Source organism: Emericellopsis atlantica, assembly GCF_019669845.1.
Source record: "Emericellopsis atlantica unplaced genomic scaffold F5Z01scaffold_24, whole genome shotgun sequence".
NCBI classification, from domain to species: Eukaryota; Fungi; Ascomycota; class Sordariomycetes; order Hypocreales; family Bionectriaceae; genus Emericellopsis; species Emericellopsis atlantica.
In genome coordinates, this window is record NW_025764726.1 from 409,384 (window position 1) to 426,616 (window position 17,233).

Below are 17,233 nucleotides of genomic sequence, written 5' to 3' on the forward strand. Positions count from 1 at the left end.
GTTGGTTGTCCGGGGTTCTGATGATTTCTCTCACTCAGCCTGGGGAGGGCAGGTGCGTGTAAGTGGGAGGAGGCAGGCGCGATGCGGATGGAACGCGACGAGAGGACAATTGGCCAGAGGAAAAAGAATTGGAGAGTGGTTCAAAAGACGCCGATCGGGGTGCAACGTGGGAGGTTTAAGTAGCTCTCTTCCCAGATGGATGGGAATCCCTCCATCCTGCCCCAGACGCCCGAAAAGTGTCATCCGCGCGTGAGATGGGTGGTCCATCCATCCTGCTAGCAGCGAGAGCCAGGAGCTTGTGGATCCACGGATTGTGTGCTGACCAGGGGGGAGGACTAATTAGACCGGGGTCAGAGTAAACCAACAAGCCGCCTCGGGCCACAATGATCGAGGGGAGGCCGCTACCGGTGATGGCCCATGGGGAGGCGATCTTGGGTTTCAGATGGTGCCGGACGGACGCGCGACGGCCGCAAAATGATGCTCCCAACGGTGCGCGGGCTGCCTCAGAGGACGGTGGCGTGCTAGGACCCGTCAACCACCACCATCAACCCGGATCATTCTTGGGACGGGTGCTTCGCTTGTCACTGGCGCTGCTGGTGGTGGTGCTTGTGCTGCTGCTGGATGATGTTGTTGTCCGTGGATGGATCATGGAGGCAGGTTCAGTGGTCTCGGAAAGGCGGCACACGAGTTTGGGCTCGTCTGATTGGCCCAGGTCGTCCATGTCGCTGTCCGCATTCGGGTCTTGGCGGATGGGAAGCTCCAGTGGATCGAGGCAACTGCCCTTGGGGCCCCAAGACCAAGAAAACTCTCCCCAAAGCCAAGCCCTCATCCCCCGTCTCTTCTCCGGTTCCAGCGCAGTTGCCTTCCCTCCCACCCGGAGACAGGCCAAGACATCCACTGAAAGCAGCAGCCACCAGCGATTTTGGCTGCTGGAGTGCAGCAATTAAGCTCACCCGCCTCCAGCCAGGCCTATGAGGGGCCGCCGGCAGCCGTGCTGTATTGATCATCCCTGCGCTCCCGCTCATGTTTCCGGCGCACAACGTCGTCAGTGGCGCAATTGCATTGCCGCTCTGCTCATCGTCACTGCCGTTTTCATTTGAGCCTCTTGATTGAACTCCTAGCTTCGGAATGCGGTGCTTGCCATCAGCTGAGCAATCTCCAGCATGCCAATGTCGAGATACCCCATGTTGGCCCATGCGTTCAATCCAACAGTCATGCCTGTGAGACCCGGAATTTTATTTTGCGTTTGCACCACAAAACCATGTGGCGCATTGCGCTCCTGCTCGTGCTCCTGGAGGAGAACGGGGAAACGACTGGAGGTTTGCCAAATCGCTGGGTTCAGAATCCTGTTGCCTAGGATTGGCGCATGAGCAACAGGCCACTCCTTGCAGCCAGCCTTCTCTGCGGTGGGCACCACCGAGCATCCCCATTTTATCATGCGCGCCTTGGCGGCTGCCTGCTCGCTCGACCACAACTTCCTCACCCTCCTGTTGGTTCTTAAATCGACTGCCTGTCCCGCCGATGGCCTTGCCTCCACCGCGTGGATATGGCCGCCAGGCAGACGTCAAAAGCGTAAAAGGAAGCATGTGCAGATGTTTGGTCAGGCCTGCACGTTTTGCTTACCGCGTCTTTGTTCCCTCGCCTGACTAGTTAGCACGCGAGAGTCTCATTCTCGATAGCGTAGGATGGACTGATGCACAAACGTATTCCAGAACCTTTCTCGTGAGGTTCTGCGCGGGCATAACACAGCTAGCGTCTATTAATGAGTGTTGCCTAGACTGGAGGCTTCCCGCTTAGCGTCGTGGGGTTCGGCGGATTCTGCGAGCATTGATCGTTGCCAATCGCGATGCACACGGTGCAGAGATCAGTGACGTACTGGATGTTCACGTGCACAGAAGACTCCAGATGTCGTCGTTCGCCGCATCCTTCTGTCTGCTCCAATGGTAGCCTTTGGCCGATTTCATGTGTGGGAGGCCCCAACCTTAAATTCTACAGTGTGAGGGAGCGACATGAAACCATGTTAATAGGGACAGGACTTGCTCCGTCATTTTACGGAATCGTGTTTATCAGTCTGAACGTTGATGAAATAGACGCGATGACTAGCATTGCCTCTTCTTCTGGAGGTGATTGTATTTCATCGTAAGGACCTCGCGATAATGATTCTAACTGTATTGAGCGCACGGCTAGCAAAGTACGCACGTAAGTAGTGATCCGTGTGCAGCATCCACAAAGCGCACGGCTCTACTAGTATCCCCCGCATCTGGGGAAATAAAGACGGCTGGGCCGGAGCTGGGCGACGACGTCTGGAGCACGTCACTTACCCTGAAGGACAATATGAGCGCGTTATGGCGAGATTACGACGAGTTAGCTCGTAAATAATGAAGCGCTAGGAAAATACTATTGCTATCCTTAAAAAAATAGCCGAATTTCACAATGGCATGTTTCGCAGGCATAGCGGTTCCGTGGTTAGTGCGGGCGCTATAACACAATTCTCCGACACTACACTGCGATTCATTCCAGCTCTGTCCACAAGCACAATCCAGCCAAAAGTAAATGTACATGGCGTCCATAACCTAAATCGCCCGCCATTCCTGCCATATTGCCCCATAATGACTTTTGATATCCAGATTTACGGTCAACGTGTAATTGCAGCACGTTTCTGTTGTCGTGGTGGTGTTGGTTGCAGCGATGACGCTTCCAATCGCACGTCTGGATGCAAGCGTCCTTGGCGTGGCGAAAGCACTGCTGGCCCGCGATCGCTCTCGTCTGTACGTGAGATACGTTTTGTATTACACGAAGTTGGCGAAGCGAGGCATTCACTGCACTCAACCAAACCAAAGTACCCAGCTGACCGCTTCGTGAATACTGGAATGGTCAACACTGGCAGATACGGTATACCCCGGATCGAGCATCGGAAAGCGGATGAAGGTCCAGGGAAGATCTAATGACCGACGAGATAGCAACATCACCTGCACATGTGGGGTTTGTTAGTGCATCCGTCGATGTCTGGGGTATCTAATACTACGTATTTACCTGCCCCCACACGGAAACGTTGAGTTTGTGGCGGAGTTGCAGCAGCGACGTGTTGCATGCGCCTTGATCACAACTACAATCCTGGAGGCATCAGCTTCCACATGTGTGTTACGGAAAAGGAGACTCATATCATGCTGCAAGATTTATGGGTAGAATCGCGTCAAGCGAGTTAGCTACATGTATATGTGCTTGACGACATCAGGGGTAAATTCAAGAAGAAAAGAAAACAACATGTTACGGGGTGACTGACCACGCGACGCGCGATGCAAATGGCGAATCAGACAACTGTTTCATACCCCTCTGTTCTCATGTTGTCTCACCAAGCGAGCCCAAGGTCTTGGAAACATTCGTCGACATGTAAGTACACCTAACGTAGTAAACAACACATGGCACTTTGGTTATGGGCCCAGGACAACATTCTCAAGTGCAGGGCGCTCTAAGATTGGCCGTTTCGTGGCTTTTCCTGTGCTGGTGCAGACATCATCAACAGCAGATAGCATGAGCAGGATACATGTGACCATCACCAAGTCACGGCAGCCAAGTTCTCCACTGTCCAAGGGAGACAGTCATGGCACTGCATAGGGGCGCATCACGCGCCTAGAGGGGTGATGGCAAGTTCCTGACCACAGACAGCCGACAATAACATCGGAGTCGCCCTCACCAATGCAGTTGAGCTCAATTATTCCATAGAATACGCAACCCTTTGAGCTAGGGTGGTGATCTGCACATGTCAGAGCAGACACGAGCGAGCATTGAAGCGCCAGCCAGCCATGGCCGCCGCCTCGCCAAAGGCCAAAGCAAAAGAAGTGTACAGTGCGGTTCATATTCGAGCTGCGAGTAGCTTGGATTATCTGGGCTGCAGACTGCTCGCTTTGGAGTGCCTGACACTCAAGAGAACTATGATCCTGCATCATCAGTCCCTCCCTCGCAACACAAAAAATATAACCGACGACTGAAGATTCCTCACCCTTGGTTTGCACCAACCTCTAGTAGCCATGACCCTCTGGCACCCCAGGATTCCCCCACGCATGGTCAAATCCAGGCCAGCCACCCAGCTCCGGCTCATCAGATGCGTAGAGGCTGTGCACAACCATATCGTAGTACCCGTCAGAAGGCGTCACCCCCTGGCAGACGTTGCCACCCATGGCCACGTTGAGGAGGATCGTCATGTCCCTCATCGGCCGCGTTCCCCCGGGGATGTGCCCCTTCATCACCGGCCGACCGTCGATGAACCACACCAGTCGGCCCTGACCAGGCTGTCCGCCGGGCTGATCCCACACTAGGTCATACCGCACGGGGCGTCTGGGCATGTCGTGGATCTTTGTGCCGAGAACACGATGCTTCTGGGGTTCGTGGTGATGACCCCAATGGAGACACGAGTGGTTTTCGCAGTCGCCATTCCAAGTCTCGGCGATATCGATCTCGCCATCTGTCGGCCAGGAGAAGGGTTCCTGGGGCAGAAGCCAGAACGCAGGCCAGATGCCACGCGCACAGGGGGACTGGATCACGGCTGTCAACGCACCACGGTCTCGGCTCAAGGTCTCCCTGCTGACGAGGCGCGCAGAGGTGTACTTCTGCTCAGGGTTGGGGGCATGGCTGTTGGCCAGGGCGCGTAGGACGAGCAAGCCATTTTGTGTGCTATATGGCTGGTCAGTACGTGTTGAAGTGGCAAAGGGCGCCATGCCACTCACTGAAATGTGTTTTCGGGCAGCGCCGTGTAATGCTGCAGCTCCTGGTTGCCCCAGCCGTCAGGACCGTTGCCCAATTTCGCATCCCACTCCACCGAGACGGGTATATCCTGCTGGAAGCGAGGCCGCCAGTATGCCGAGGCGCCGGCAGGGACTGGTGGTTGCGGGGGATATTGATGGTTGGCGTGGTATTGCTGCTGTGGAGGCTGTGACGAGCCTGATCGCTCGTTTATCCCGGTCTGCACCTCCTTCGCGAGAGAGTTGAAGCCATCTTTAACCTGCTTGACGTGATCTCGCCACGGCATGTTGAGGTGCTGGAAGTTTGTGTTTGACGGAAGACGCTTTTTTGGTGAGATTGTGGACTGTTGTGTCACTTGATGTGTGTGGTGACGAAGCCTCAGTGACGCGTCCTCAGTCAGTGGATGATCTGACTACCCTAGATAGCGTCAGGTCCGAAGTGCCTAGGGTAGGTCGGCGCCCGGCCTGGGCACCAAGCCTTGTCGAACGTGCTGTCTGTTCTTGTCGAAATGACCTGCCGGTTGACACACAACGTTCCTCAATCATTTTCTTAACATAAACCAGCTCGTAAACCAGCTCATAAACCAGCTCGACCAAAAAGCCAGTGCAAAACTTGAAACAGGACACCGAGCTACTGGACGTGCAAGCGGCACGAAATTCGTTGCGTCTTTACCATGTGTGATGCGCTGTGGAGAAGGTTGTTCAAGTGCCTTGTATTATTACAAAAGAGATAGCCGTTGAGGCTCTATTTATGCGTTCTTGATCGCATGATCCTATCCTCTTAGAGCCTTCCTCTCTAATTTCCTATGTTCCGGGTCGTTTACCTCCGGTCTCACTAATTTCAGGTTCTCACCCTTCCGGTATTACCTTTTCACCGCTAACGGCAGAATCTCAATCGAGCCTAGCCCCGCTGTAAGGTAGGCTCATTATCACACACCCCCCTACTTATGTGGTCATTTGACCACGCGAGTGTCATTATCGTTGCTGATTAGTGGGGTTCTGAGGTGGGGTCTCTGCTTTATCTAAGGCGTTAGAGTATTATTCTAATGGCTGTAGTGCTTATATGGGTTAATCTAATGTTGTTAGGTCCTGTAGGTAGCGTTAGTGATATAGTGATGCCCTTAATTACTATTATTTATGAATGGTTATTAAGGCCTTAATAGGCTATTTATAACTCGAACAATGCTTTCAGAGCATTAAGGTGAGAGGCCGAAAGTATATAAGAGAGTCGCATTCCCCTGCCTAAGGCCGGAATTTAATATTTCCTCTTTATACCACTTTCATCATGCCTGCCCGTACGTTTGATACGCTTAGTTTGAGTTTTACGAGCTTAGCTAACGTATGCGAATAGTTCTTCTATCTTACGAGCGCCTCACCCAGACCCGCGCCTAAGTAGCGGAAGCTCGGCGGCTGGCCGCCGAGTAGGCCGCGAAGTAGACTAACGCTCGCGATAGCGCCAACGACGACGACGACGATAATAATAACGACGAGATTAAGACGCCCAAGAAGCGTCAAAAGGTGAGTTTTCGCGCTTTACTCGTCTTGCTCAAACGCTCACAAAGCAGCGCCCTCCTTTCGAAGGTACTCTCCGGCACCCACCGTGCCTTTAATACGTTCGCGCATTCATCTCGGGCAAATCTGCCCTCGAATATCACGAGCCCTCCTCCCAGCGCGCCAAGCGCTATTAACGCTGCGCCGCAGGCCATGCCTACACTCCTTTATAAGTCTAGCAATGCTCTGTATTTAAAATTCGAGCTTTATTAACCATAGACTATAGACCGTCCGTTTTTCTGCCATAGATAAAGTAGCATGCCTCCGGCTCCTCCCCCGCCGTAAGCGTGAACTTTGGTCCTAGCGTTTATTTGCTCGTTCTTGGCTAACAGAGCTTTGTGCAGTACCTTGCTAACTGCCGAAAGGCGTTGCGCGCCCTTAACGAAATATACAAGGGTAAAGGATTTTTATCCGAGGCCGAGAGGACTCCCGCCCCGCTAAGTAATACTCCCCGAGTAGCGCTCGTGCCTTCTTCGCGCGCTAAGGCGCACCAGATAATTGCCGACTTGCATAGATAGTTAGCTAAGGCTCCTAGTAAGCAGTAGATAGTCTGGTAGTGTGCTCTTAGAGCAGAAGACTGGCTGGTCTAGTGCTCCCAAAAGAATCGTTTGCCTCCGCTTTATACTCTTTAACTATTCTCCTTACATGCTCGTATTATGCAGTTAAAGCATCGCTCTCTATTCTTGAAATCTCTAACGGGGTAATGCCTTAGTTAGACTATCGGCCGGCATTTCCTTCGTGTTAAGATATATAACTTTGAACGCGCCCTTTAGAAACTCTTAACGTAGCTATATGTTCTGAATATCAATATAGCGCAGTCGAGTCGTTATTCGCATGTTCTTAGAGCACACTAGGCGAATGGTTTGTGCGTTGTTATATTTAAGGTCGATTTCTTCTTCTAGGTCGAACTACATATCTCTAAATAGGCGAGTTATGCCGAGAGCTTCCTTCGCTGTCTATTTAAGCCCTAGGAGCTCTGCTTCTATGGTTGAGGTGCTTATAGTGGGTTGCCGGGTAGCTTTCTAGATCACAGGTCCGCCGAAGAGGCTGATAATCATACCCTAAGACGATTTTCGGGTATCGAGATTATCGCCGAAAGAGGTATCCGAGGCGATAGCTAACACACCTCCTATAGTGCTCCGTTTGTAACAGAGAGCAAGGCTTCGCGTTGCGTACAGGTACTTAATCGCTTAGTATGCTGCCTTATGATGCTCTAGTGCTGGGTTTTACAGGAATCTTAACAGAAGTAAGGCTATAAAGGCGACGTCGACCCGTATTATCACAGCGCAGTAGAGTAATAAACCTATAAGTTCCTAATAGCGTTTTACCTCTTTCGCGCTTGCTATCTCTTCATTCTTCCGATATTCAATAATAGGGATAGGAATCGTTAGGTTGCTCATAGAGCTAACGAGGTCGTATTTAATAGCCATCTTTTCGATATACTAAGCATAGCTCAAGTAGATCGTGTGTTCTATGCAGTCTCGAATGATCTCGATTCCTAGGAACCACTCGGTATCACCTTGATCGTGAATATCATAGGCTTCCTTAATGCCCTTGATTATAGCTTCGGCTGCCGCGGGTCGCGAGGGGTGATAGAAGACTAGCATATCATCCACAAAAAAGACAACGTAGACGTCTCGAGCAGGCGAATAGAATATATAAGGTTCCTTAGCGCTTTGTATAAGTCCGAGGGCTTTAAGTTTTAACGAGAATTCCTTAAACCATAACATCGGTGAGTCCTTCAGCCCGTATAGCGCTTTATCGAGTTCCACGCATATATTAGGCTACTTGAATCCTAGTGGAAGCTCATAGGTCACTAGTATGCCGTGCTTATCGCGCTTTGCGTTAAGAAATGCCGTCTTAATGTCGAATTATTTGATATCTAGGCCGAAGTGAGCGGCTAGTGCGATAAGGATACGAAATGACCGTGCCGCAAGCGTGGTAGCATAGGTCTATTATATCGTAATCTACTCTTATAGGTCTCCGCGCATACAAATACGTGCTTTACAGCGCTCTAATATACCTATAGAATTAAACTTATATAAGAATACCTACTTAAGCGGCAAAGGTCTCGAGCGTGCCTCCGCGCATAGGATCTCGCGCCAGACTCCTTTGGCGCGTATTGCTTCTATCTCGAGCAATACTACCTCGAGCTATTCAGCGCTTAGTAGGTGAGCCAAGGCTTCTTTCTAGTTCGTTAGTACCTTCACTAGTTAGTCGCGATGGATCTTCCCTTATATTCTAGTGCGTAGCCGAGCGGCGCTCTTTTTAGTCGTAGCTACGGCGAACATAGCTAGTATAGTAAGGCAGCGCGTTTTCTCGTACTCGAGCGCCTAGAGTGGCTTAGGCAATTCCTTCCTAGCATCTCCGACGTTATTCGAGATCACGGCATGCACTTATTCGAATGGGAGCCTAGGCTTTCGCTTCCGAGTGCTCCTCCGCGCACCTCCTGTTAGTTAGGATTATTCGCCTTATTCAGGATGGTATTCTAGTGTGCTCGTCTCTCGGGGCTCGGGTTCCCCTAGACGAGCTCTCTAATCCCTCTCCGGCCGCTCTAATACATTTCTAGGCGATCTCGGAGTATATGGGAGTTACTCCGGCGGACTTTTTATTTCGAGATACTATATATCCGGATTCTCGTTATTCGTCCGATCACTACTACCACGAGCTCTTCCGTCTATAATTATATACTCTAGTGGATTAGGGTCGCGGTCTAGTGTACTCTCTGGGGTTTGTAGGTAACCGAGAGTTTAAGATCCTTCCTTATCTTACGATTCGGAAGTCTCCTTTGGTTCTAGCGCTATCACCCCCGATATCGAACGCTCGGTAGTATAATCATAAGCAAGGCTCTTTAGTAGGGAATGCTAGAAGAGATAAAGATCGTTATCGTTATCCTCCTCTACTATTACGTTATTAAATATTGCTTCGGGAAGCTCCGTCGAACTTTCCTCCTAAGGTTAGTAGAAGTACCGCTTATTAAACGTAACGTCCCTAGTCACGATGACCTTCTTAAGCCGAGGGACCTATATTCGGAACACGTTAGTTGTAACATAGCTAACGAGGTATCCGATATGCCCTCTAGGGCTAGTCTTAAACAAACGCTTCTCGCGCCCTACTGCCCTATCTACTATAAGCGGGAACGCTTTATAGCTATAGGCGTAAATACTATTCTAGTTAGGCCGCGTATCCACGCTCATATCCTTTAGTAGCATATTTGCCTCTTTAAACCACGATTCAAGCTTATCGCGCGGTGCTTTCTAGCCTAGTATGCGTTTTAGGGTGATATTAAGCAGCATGGCTGCGGTTATGATGCTCTCTGGCCAGAGGTTCGTGGGCAAATTCGCGCTATTAAGCATCTTAATACTCTTTTCTATGACCTCCTTCCCAGCGCGCTCTGCACCGCCGTTAGGCTCGCTCGTATACGCTAGAGAGCGCTCTATAGCTATGCCTTCTTGGATCGTCCATCTTTCGAACGCTATGAGGCCTTTGATCGCGATTATAGCGCGTTCATTATCTATTCTGAACACTCTGATCATCACCCTAAATTAGCGTCTAATAAAGCGCTTAAAGAAGAATAGAGTATTAAAAACGGTGGTTAAATACTTATTTAGGAGGCATAGCACGTAGATCACACTACTATAATTATCCTTGAGAGTTATCACCTATTCTATATTATTATAGCTTATAGGATAATCCTAGAGGTCCTAGAATACCCTTATGAATAGGGACGCTGCTCTCTATTCGGATTCGCGCCTTAAGACCACTCGTGTTACGTGCGTTATAGCACAGGCGTCACAGTCGCGGCGCTCTGTTCCTTTAATGATCACACCGCGGGTATTCTTAACTAATACTTCAAGAGCTTCCTTACTAAGATAGCCTGCCTTAAGGTGCTATAGATACTGGTCGTCTTCCCTTAGCTTTAGTGGGTTAACTAACGGTCTAAATAGTCGTGTATAGTGCTCTATTTATCTAACTAGAGCAGCGGTTTTAACTAAGGTATGCTCGTAAGGAGAAATTAGCTTGTATTCAAGGAAAGTGATATTATACTCCTTTATTAGATTTACGATTACTATACTATTCTTTAGTACGCTATAACGCAGTATATAGTCGTATCCTAAGTACTAGATACCCGTCTTATATAGTAGTTATTCCGAGATAATATTAACGTAGAAACCTTCGACAACTACCACATCCTAAAGCTTCAAATTACCCGTTCGAGCACCTCTCGGCGTGTTCAATACCTTATAGAGCGTGCGAACGCCTCGGCTAGTGATCTAAAAAGTCGTTGTGCTAGCTAAGACCTCCTCTCCTTGAGTTAGATAGAATATTCCTAGGTCGAGCAGATCCGCGCTCCCGATAAGGTAAAGGGAAGCGTAGCTATCGAGAAGAGTGCTTTGTGATAGAGGTGGATCCGCTTTATCGAGCGTTATTACCGCGGTCTAAAGTTAGTAATTATCGACGATAGCGGCTGCAATATCACCGGCTAGCTAATTTCCGTTGCTCGTTAGAGCATTTAGTTCAGTGGGTGTTTTGCGCTATCCACTCTTTTCGAGCTTTGCACGAAGCGACGCGAAATTGTTATCTTCGTAGCGCTGCCGAATATTCTTAATCTAGCTCTTCGAGATTCTAATCTTGCAATCCTCTGCTCGTTAGCCTGTGATAGCGTATTCTAGGGTCACGTATTCCTTAGGGCTGTGTTTGTGCTTAAAGTTAGTCCCTAGCCTTATGCATAGATATTTAAGAGGCGGTAACTACTCCGCCGGCTCACTAGGGATTTGCCCTAGTATGGCGTGTGCTTGGTGCTTCTTGGTCTGCGGAGCGTTGCGCGTGATTGCGAGGAACTAAGATACATAGATCTCGAGTGTTTAGCTGAGTTCCCTGCCTTTAACCTCTGCTTCGAAGATCTCTTCGCGCTTTCGAGTAGCCCAATTAGGAGCATACCGAGCACTAATTATATCCAAGAAATCAGCGATTCTTTGGTTGCCCTTAATTTCGGTTAACTTAGCGTTCTTTACTCGGTTCAAGGCGGTTATCTAAGTCGAATGCTATTTTTCTACGCTCTAATTAGCCTGTCGAGCGCTTTATAGCGCTTTATGGTATTCTCGTCGAGCTTCCTCTCGAGTTTGGGTTACGCTAGCCGCAAATCTCTTTCTAAGGGTTCGGAGCATGCGACGGGTGGTTAGGTTGCTCTCTAGCTCTTCCTAAACGTTCTCGTAGACAGCGGGGTCTATCGTCACCCTTATTTATTTTCTAATCGCCTTGTCTTCCTTGGGGAAGCTATAGGTCGATCCTTAGATAAGAGCTTCGATATAGTCTAGCTGCCGCTCTCGAGCGTTCTTAGGAGCACTTTTTTCCTTAGTTATTTGCGCTAAGCGCTTATTAACTATAAAAGGGTTGTCGCTGGCTGTATCTAGCCGATTAAGGTCGATTCGCTGCCAGATACCGATATCCCTAGCGTGTGCTCGGAGAGATAAGTACCACTCGTTCTAATACGCTAGAACGCTTAGCTTAAGAGATTTCGATAAGGTTAATTCGTCTATAGTGCTCATAGTGCAGAAGAAGGGATTTAAATAGTATAAAGGAATATATATAGGAGCAGACAAAGTATATATCTAAAGTGCAGTGTAAGTTATAGGTGATAGTCACCTCCCGGGCTCATAACTATGATACGCTATGGAGAAGGTTGTTCAAGTGCCTTATATTATTACAAAAGAGATAGCCGTTAAGGCTCTATTTATACGTTCTTAATCGCATGATCCTATCCTCTTAGAGCCTTCCTCTCTAATTTCCTATGTTCCGGGTCGTTTACCTCCGGTCTCACTAATTTCAGGTTCTCACCCTTTCGGTGTTACCTTTTCACCGCTAACGGCAGAATCTCAATCGAGCCTAGCCCCGCTGTAAGGTAGGCTCATCATCACACCATGGTTGATCGGCAGAGGGCGAGTGTGGAAACAGAGTGTGTGTTGTATGTGTTAAAACCATGCTAAGCTTCTCCTGCTTCTTCCTGCTTTCTTCATGGGCGAAAACTACCTTTATATACTCGGACATGTATGCATTCCTAAATTGGCAGGGATTGGCTGGCGAGTCCACCACAGTCACGCCGAGATGAAACCACGCTTTCATTTAACTTGCAAGATGTCCGCATCTTTTCAACAAGCTAATACTAATTGAGTGACAAATTCAGTCGACTTGACGGGCACATCTGACTCTTGCGTCTTACATGGCCCTGGCATCTAGTCCCAAATAGGCTGCTATTTCATGGTCCGTGCGCTTTCACAAGTTCACAACCCACCCACCTGCCCTTTCTCTACGTGTAGTCATGGCCCAGCAAGTCACTTCACGGCTTGTCAGGTCACACATGTGAGAGGAATTCCCCAGCTGAGGTCAACTTGAAGCCCGGCAGCAACGTACTCCACTCGTTGCTGAGCGGTATGTTGGCGGAGAGGGAGGACAGGCCGCACATCAAACAGTTAGAGTTGACTTATCACCGCCAATCGTGTAAGTACGCATATGTGTGCGATTTTTGCGGCCCCTTTTGGTATCGGATTTCACGACATACACAGTTATACATCGTCTTGCTAGTATCATATACACAAATAGAAACGAGTGGAGTAACACTACGCACTCCAGATGATCATGCTCATCGTGCATCCGAAAAATGGCTTGATATAACTTCCCCTTCTCAGTTCAATGTTCCCGCAACCTTTACATGGAGCCGCCTATGGAAATACGTGGTATTGCCGCGGGCACGCGGTGTTATGCGGCGGGACTATGCCTTGGAGGCATTTCGAAGCCTGTCCAAAGTAACAATACGAACCCAAACTATTGACAATAACATGCTGCATTGTAGACATACGTCAGCTCGGTACACCTCGTCACATATCTTCCGCAACGACGAGATACATCGCACGGACTCCTGCCCGGCCGATCCATGGCGGGTTGGCTCCAAAGGAATTTAGATGGTGTTCCACATCCCTGTTTATCCATATCAAGTGCGCACACCCAGTGGCAGCTCGGCCAGAAAAGGTTAGCTGATCGCATCGATTCAATCGGGTCGTAGCTGTAGAGCTGGGACAGGCTCCCATGCCTGGAACCACACGCAAGCACAGCCTGTACCTGCTCCCTGGTAGTCGACATCCTTTTCTAGTAAAAGTACTATTCTTGCACTCGAGCTATCACAAGGCTTTAGTGGTGAATGATTACCTGCGCTAGCGAGAGGATCGAGCGAGGCACATGGTACTAGGGGAGCGAAGCTACGCGATGGCGATTTTGCAACGGGAGACGGATATACTACTCCATCGACAGGGATTACACGAAGTTTCGGGCCTATTCTGGGGCGGCTTTACCAATGTATTATGAACCGCGTGGACGCACTACTTCCCAAGGCTGCCTCCAAGGATGCCAGCATATATGCAGGATGCCCCGAGGCTAAAGAATCGGCAGTGGAAGAAAAACACGGACCGATAGCAGCGTTCAGGCCCACCTGATGCAAGGCTAGACTGCCTCGGCAGTTGCCAGGCCCATGTCGGGCCCGTCATTGGTAGTCGGGCGTGCGGTCGTTTCTTCACGTACGTCGTGTCGGGTAGAGGCACAGATGCCAAGTCATCGTGTGGCCTACATGACTCGTTGGTCCTAACAAACATTCAACGCTGTCATGGTACCGAACCGGGGTTACCCAGCATTGACTACACAGCTGATTTGAATGGGGGTATGAGTCCGATAACTCACGAATCAGATGGTTCTTCGTCAGTGAGGGGTATGGCTGGTATACTCCATGGCGATTGCGGGGGGAACCACGTTTCTCCAGACTCCAGAGTCGTAACGCACGGCACTTCAGATTGTGGGGAAGGATGGGGCAACGTCCCGTCGGCAAGCCGCAACACGCACAAACAGTTCTGTTTCGCAGGTCATTGTCTCGTCGTCCGGATTCCACTATAAAATCATGTCACTAAACGTGGCTATCAACCTGAGCCCTGTCCATTCCTCTTTACTCTTCACTTGACCTGCTGGGAACCCGAGATCATTATGTGGTCGTCAACATGGATTCTTGGGCAGATCGCCCTGTTCTCATCTTTCCATGGAGCTCTTGCACAGTCTGCGCCCACAGTCCAAGTTCGTAATGGAAGCTATTACGGCCTGCACAACCAAGAGTATGACCAAGACTTCTTCCTCGGCATGCCTTACGCCCAGCCACCCGTCAACGACCTTCGCTTCAGGGTACCCCAGTCCCTCAACACCACATGGGAGGGCTCGCGCAACGCAACCGAGTACTCTCGCCAGTGCATAGGCTACGGGAGTGACAACTGGGTTCTCGGAAACTACATTTCGGAGGATTGCCTCACCATCAATGTCATCCGCCCAGCCGGTACGGCCGCTGGAGACAATCTTCCTGTGGCGTTTTGGATCCACGGAGGTGGCTTGGTGATGGGCGGTGGCTCCGATCCTCGATATAACCTATCTTTCATTGTGGACCAGTCAGTCAAGATGGAGGAGCCTATCGTCGCGGTCAGCATCAATTACCGTCTCCATGCCTGGGGTTTCCTATACGGATCTGAAATCGCGGAAGAGGGTGGCTCCAATATCGGATTTCGCGACCAGCGCCTCGCACTGCACTGGGTGCAGGAGAACATTGCCGCTTTCGGCGGCGATCCATCGAAAGTCACCATTTGGGGCGAAAGCGCTGGGGGATTCAGCGTGGGCTCCCAGCTTATTGCATACGGTGGACGTGATGACGGACTTATCAAGGGCGCCGTCTTGGAGAGCGGTTGGCCAGTGTTCCCGTCGCAGAGAGGAGGCGCAACCGTCGAGCAACGGGAGCCCTACTACCAGGCTGTCGTGAACCAAACGGGCTGTTCTGATGCTTCCGACACGTTGTCTTGCTTACGAGAGGTGCCGACTGCCGACCTCAGTGCCGTTTTCAACAGCTCTCTCCCCGGCCCTGCCCCGGCCTGGGGCAACGTGGCCGACGGAGACTTCTTTGAGCAGGCCCCAACCAAGCTGATCCAGGAGGGGAAATTCGTCCCTGTGCCTGTGCTCACGGGCCAGAACCATGACGAAGGCACAGCTTTTGGCCGCCAAGGCATCAACACTACGGACCAATTCCTTGCCATGCTCACCAGCACGGGAATCAGCGCCGACACGGCAGCCGATATTGCGGAGCTATATCCCGACATCCCGGAACTTGGCGTTCCGAACTCCCTTGTTGGACGCCCCGAGGGAGACTTGGCACTGCTTGGGGCTCAGTGGAAGCGAGTGGCAGCGTACACCGGGGATTCCGCTATGCACGCCCCGCGTCGTCTGGGGGTACAGAAGTTTGCGGAAAAGGGTGTTCCTGTATGGTCTTATAACTTTGAGGTCTACGTGAACGGAATCCCTCCCGCCGTGGGCGCGACACATTTCCAAGAAGTTGTGTTCGTGTTCTACAACCTTCAGGCAGATGGTTACACAAACGCAGTGTCCGTGAACCCTTTCACGGGCAAGGGCGAGGCATTTCCCAAACTCGCTAACTTGATGTCGAGGATGTGGGTGAGCTTCTTCAACCACCAAGACCCCAACTACAACAAGGGTGAGTATTCGCACAGTTGGAGTTTTTGATAGATGGTAACTAACGCAACCACATAGTGACGTGTCTGAAATGGCCCAAGTACAGTCTTGAAAATCCTCAGAACCTAATGTTCGACGTGAACGCCACTCAACTCGCTTACGTGGAGCCCGATACTTATCGCCAGGAGGGGATATCTTATCTTCTTGAGAATATATTTTAGCATGATAGACTAGGTGCAAATGGAGAAAATTGAGTCTGTCACGCCAGGTACACACATTGAGCCTTATTCTGGACTATGCCGAAGCGCGAAAGTATATGTAGATCGCAAGGGTTTATCTATCTTCTTCTTGACTCTTTACACGAAGGGTTGCGAAGAGGTTTGTTTACCTTAGTCCGATGATAGTAAGCAAGTCGGTGTAGTAGCTCAGCTGCTTGGTACGGCCAAACAAAGAGAAATTGATCTGCAATTATTCATTGACTATCTTTCATATGTTGTTTCGGGTTCGAAGGCTCTGCGAGGCCTTCATTTGCGGCGAACAAAGACACGGCCCCGACTGCGACCGGCAATATGCGGTCGTATAAGAATAGTACACGATTTATATCTATACATGCACTTGTCCGTCTTGTGAACGTTCCTGTCTAGGCTCTTAATTAAGCCTAGAACGAAAGTTTCCAGTAGACGAGGCTACATGTCACATATATGTTATCAGAAGGTAGCATTATAGGTGGCTAATGCCACACAATGACACCATCTCAGTAACGGCCTGTCTTTTGGTGGGACTGCGCCGTACTATGGCGGATCAGGAGCCTTAGTAACAACTGGGTCAATTGAGGCTTTGGCTTGATCCAAGCATGCCGGCCTAGTTCCCGTCACGAGTACGCTCTGTTTACTATCTAGTACAGAGGTAGCGTAAGATATAGACGGAGACTTAGCAAGCAGTGAGGATTGAGGACAAAATCCAGGATTGTTGCGGCAGGCGCCCTTCACCTATCGCTGGTGAATCCACACAGGGATCAAGCGCGAGTACACCCTCTGTACTAAGGTATCTCTGTGCTTCGGGGCTGGCGGTTGCAGGGTTGACGGGCGTCCGGGCCCATGCCCCGATTACAGTAGTAAGTACTAGTACCTATCGATATGGGTCACAAAGGTTATAAATAACCCCGCAGATAGGTCATGCCATAGACTCATAGGTGCCACCGTACCCAAAAGGGGGAGCCATACGAGTTATATACTAGTAGTTTGCACAGATATGATCACCTTCACGTACGGATACATTATCGCCATCGATTGCACCCCGCTTGCAAAGCTGCGCGCAAGGGAGTGTGCATCGTCAGTGGGCCGTGCATGGTGCTAAGATGGGGTCAACCAACCCTCAACCCTTACGCTGGCCGCTGACAG

General features: G+C 50.3%; 3 protein-coding genes across 3 annotated transcripts; 2 read left to right on the plus strand and 1 right to left on the minus strand.

The window, feature by feature from the left end:
• Positions 1-17: 17 nt before the first annotated feature.
• Positions 18-1,091, plus strand: F5Z01DRAFT_259713 (uncharacterized protein). Its single transcript, XM_046258572.1, has one exon. The coding sequence runs from the start codon at positions 384-386 to the stop codon at positions 945-947; it is 564 nt and encodes a 187-aa protein (XP_046115903.1). The 5' UTR covers positions 18-383; the 3' UTR covers positions 948-1,091.
• A 2,655-nt stretch (positions 1,092-3,746) lies between these two features.
• On the minus strand, positions 3,747-5,230 carry F5Z01DRAFT_259774 (family 16 glycoside hydrolase). The gene is made up of 2 exons (XM_046258573.1): positions 4,725-5,230; positions 3,747-4,671 (listed from the first exon to the last, which is right to left on the minus strand). The coding sequence occupies exons 1-2, from the start codon at positions 5,024-5,026 to the stop codon at positions 4,020-4,022; spliced, it is 954 nt and encodes a 317-aa protein (XP_046115904.1). The 5' UTR covers positions 5,027-5,230; the 3' UTR covers positions 3,747-4,019.
• Positions 5,231-13,812: 8,582 nt separating this feature from the next.
• Positions 13,813-16,054, plus strand: F5Z01DRAFT_683012 (Alpha/Beta hydrolase protein; the record flags this gene model as incomplete). The annotated part of the gene is made up of 3 exons (XM_046265809.1): positions 13,813-13,858; positions 14,374-15,855; positions 15,912-16,054. 3 exons carry the CDS (start codon positions 13,813-13,815, stop codon positions 16,052-16,054), a joined length of 1,671 nt encoding a protein of 556 aa, XP_046115905.1.
• Positions 16,055-17,233: the final 1,179 nt, after the last annotated feature.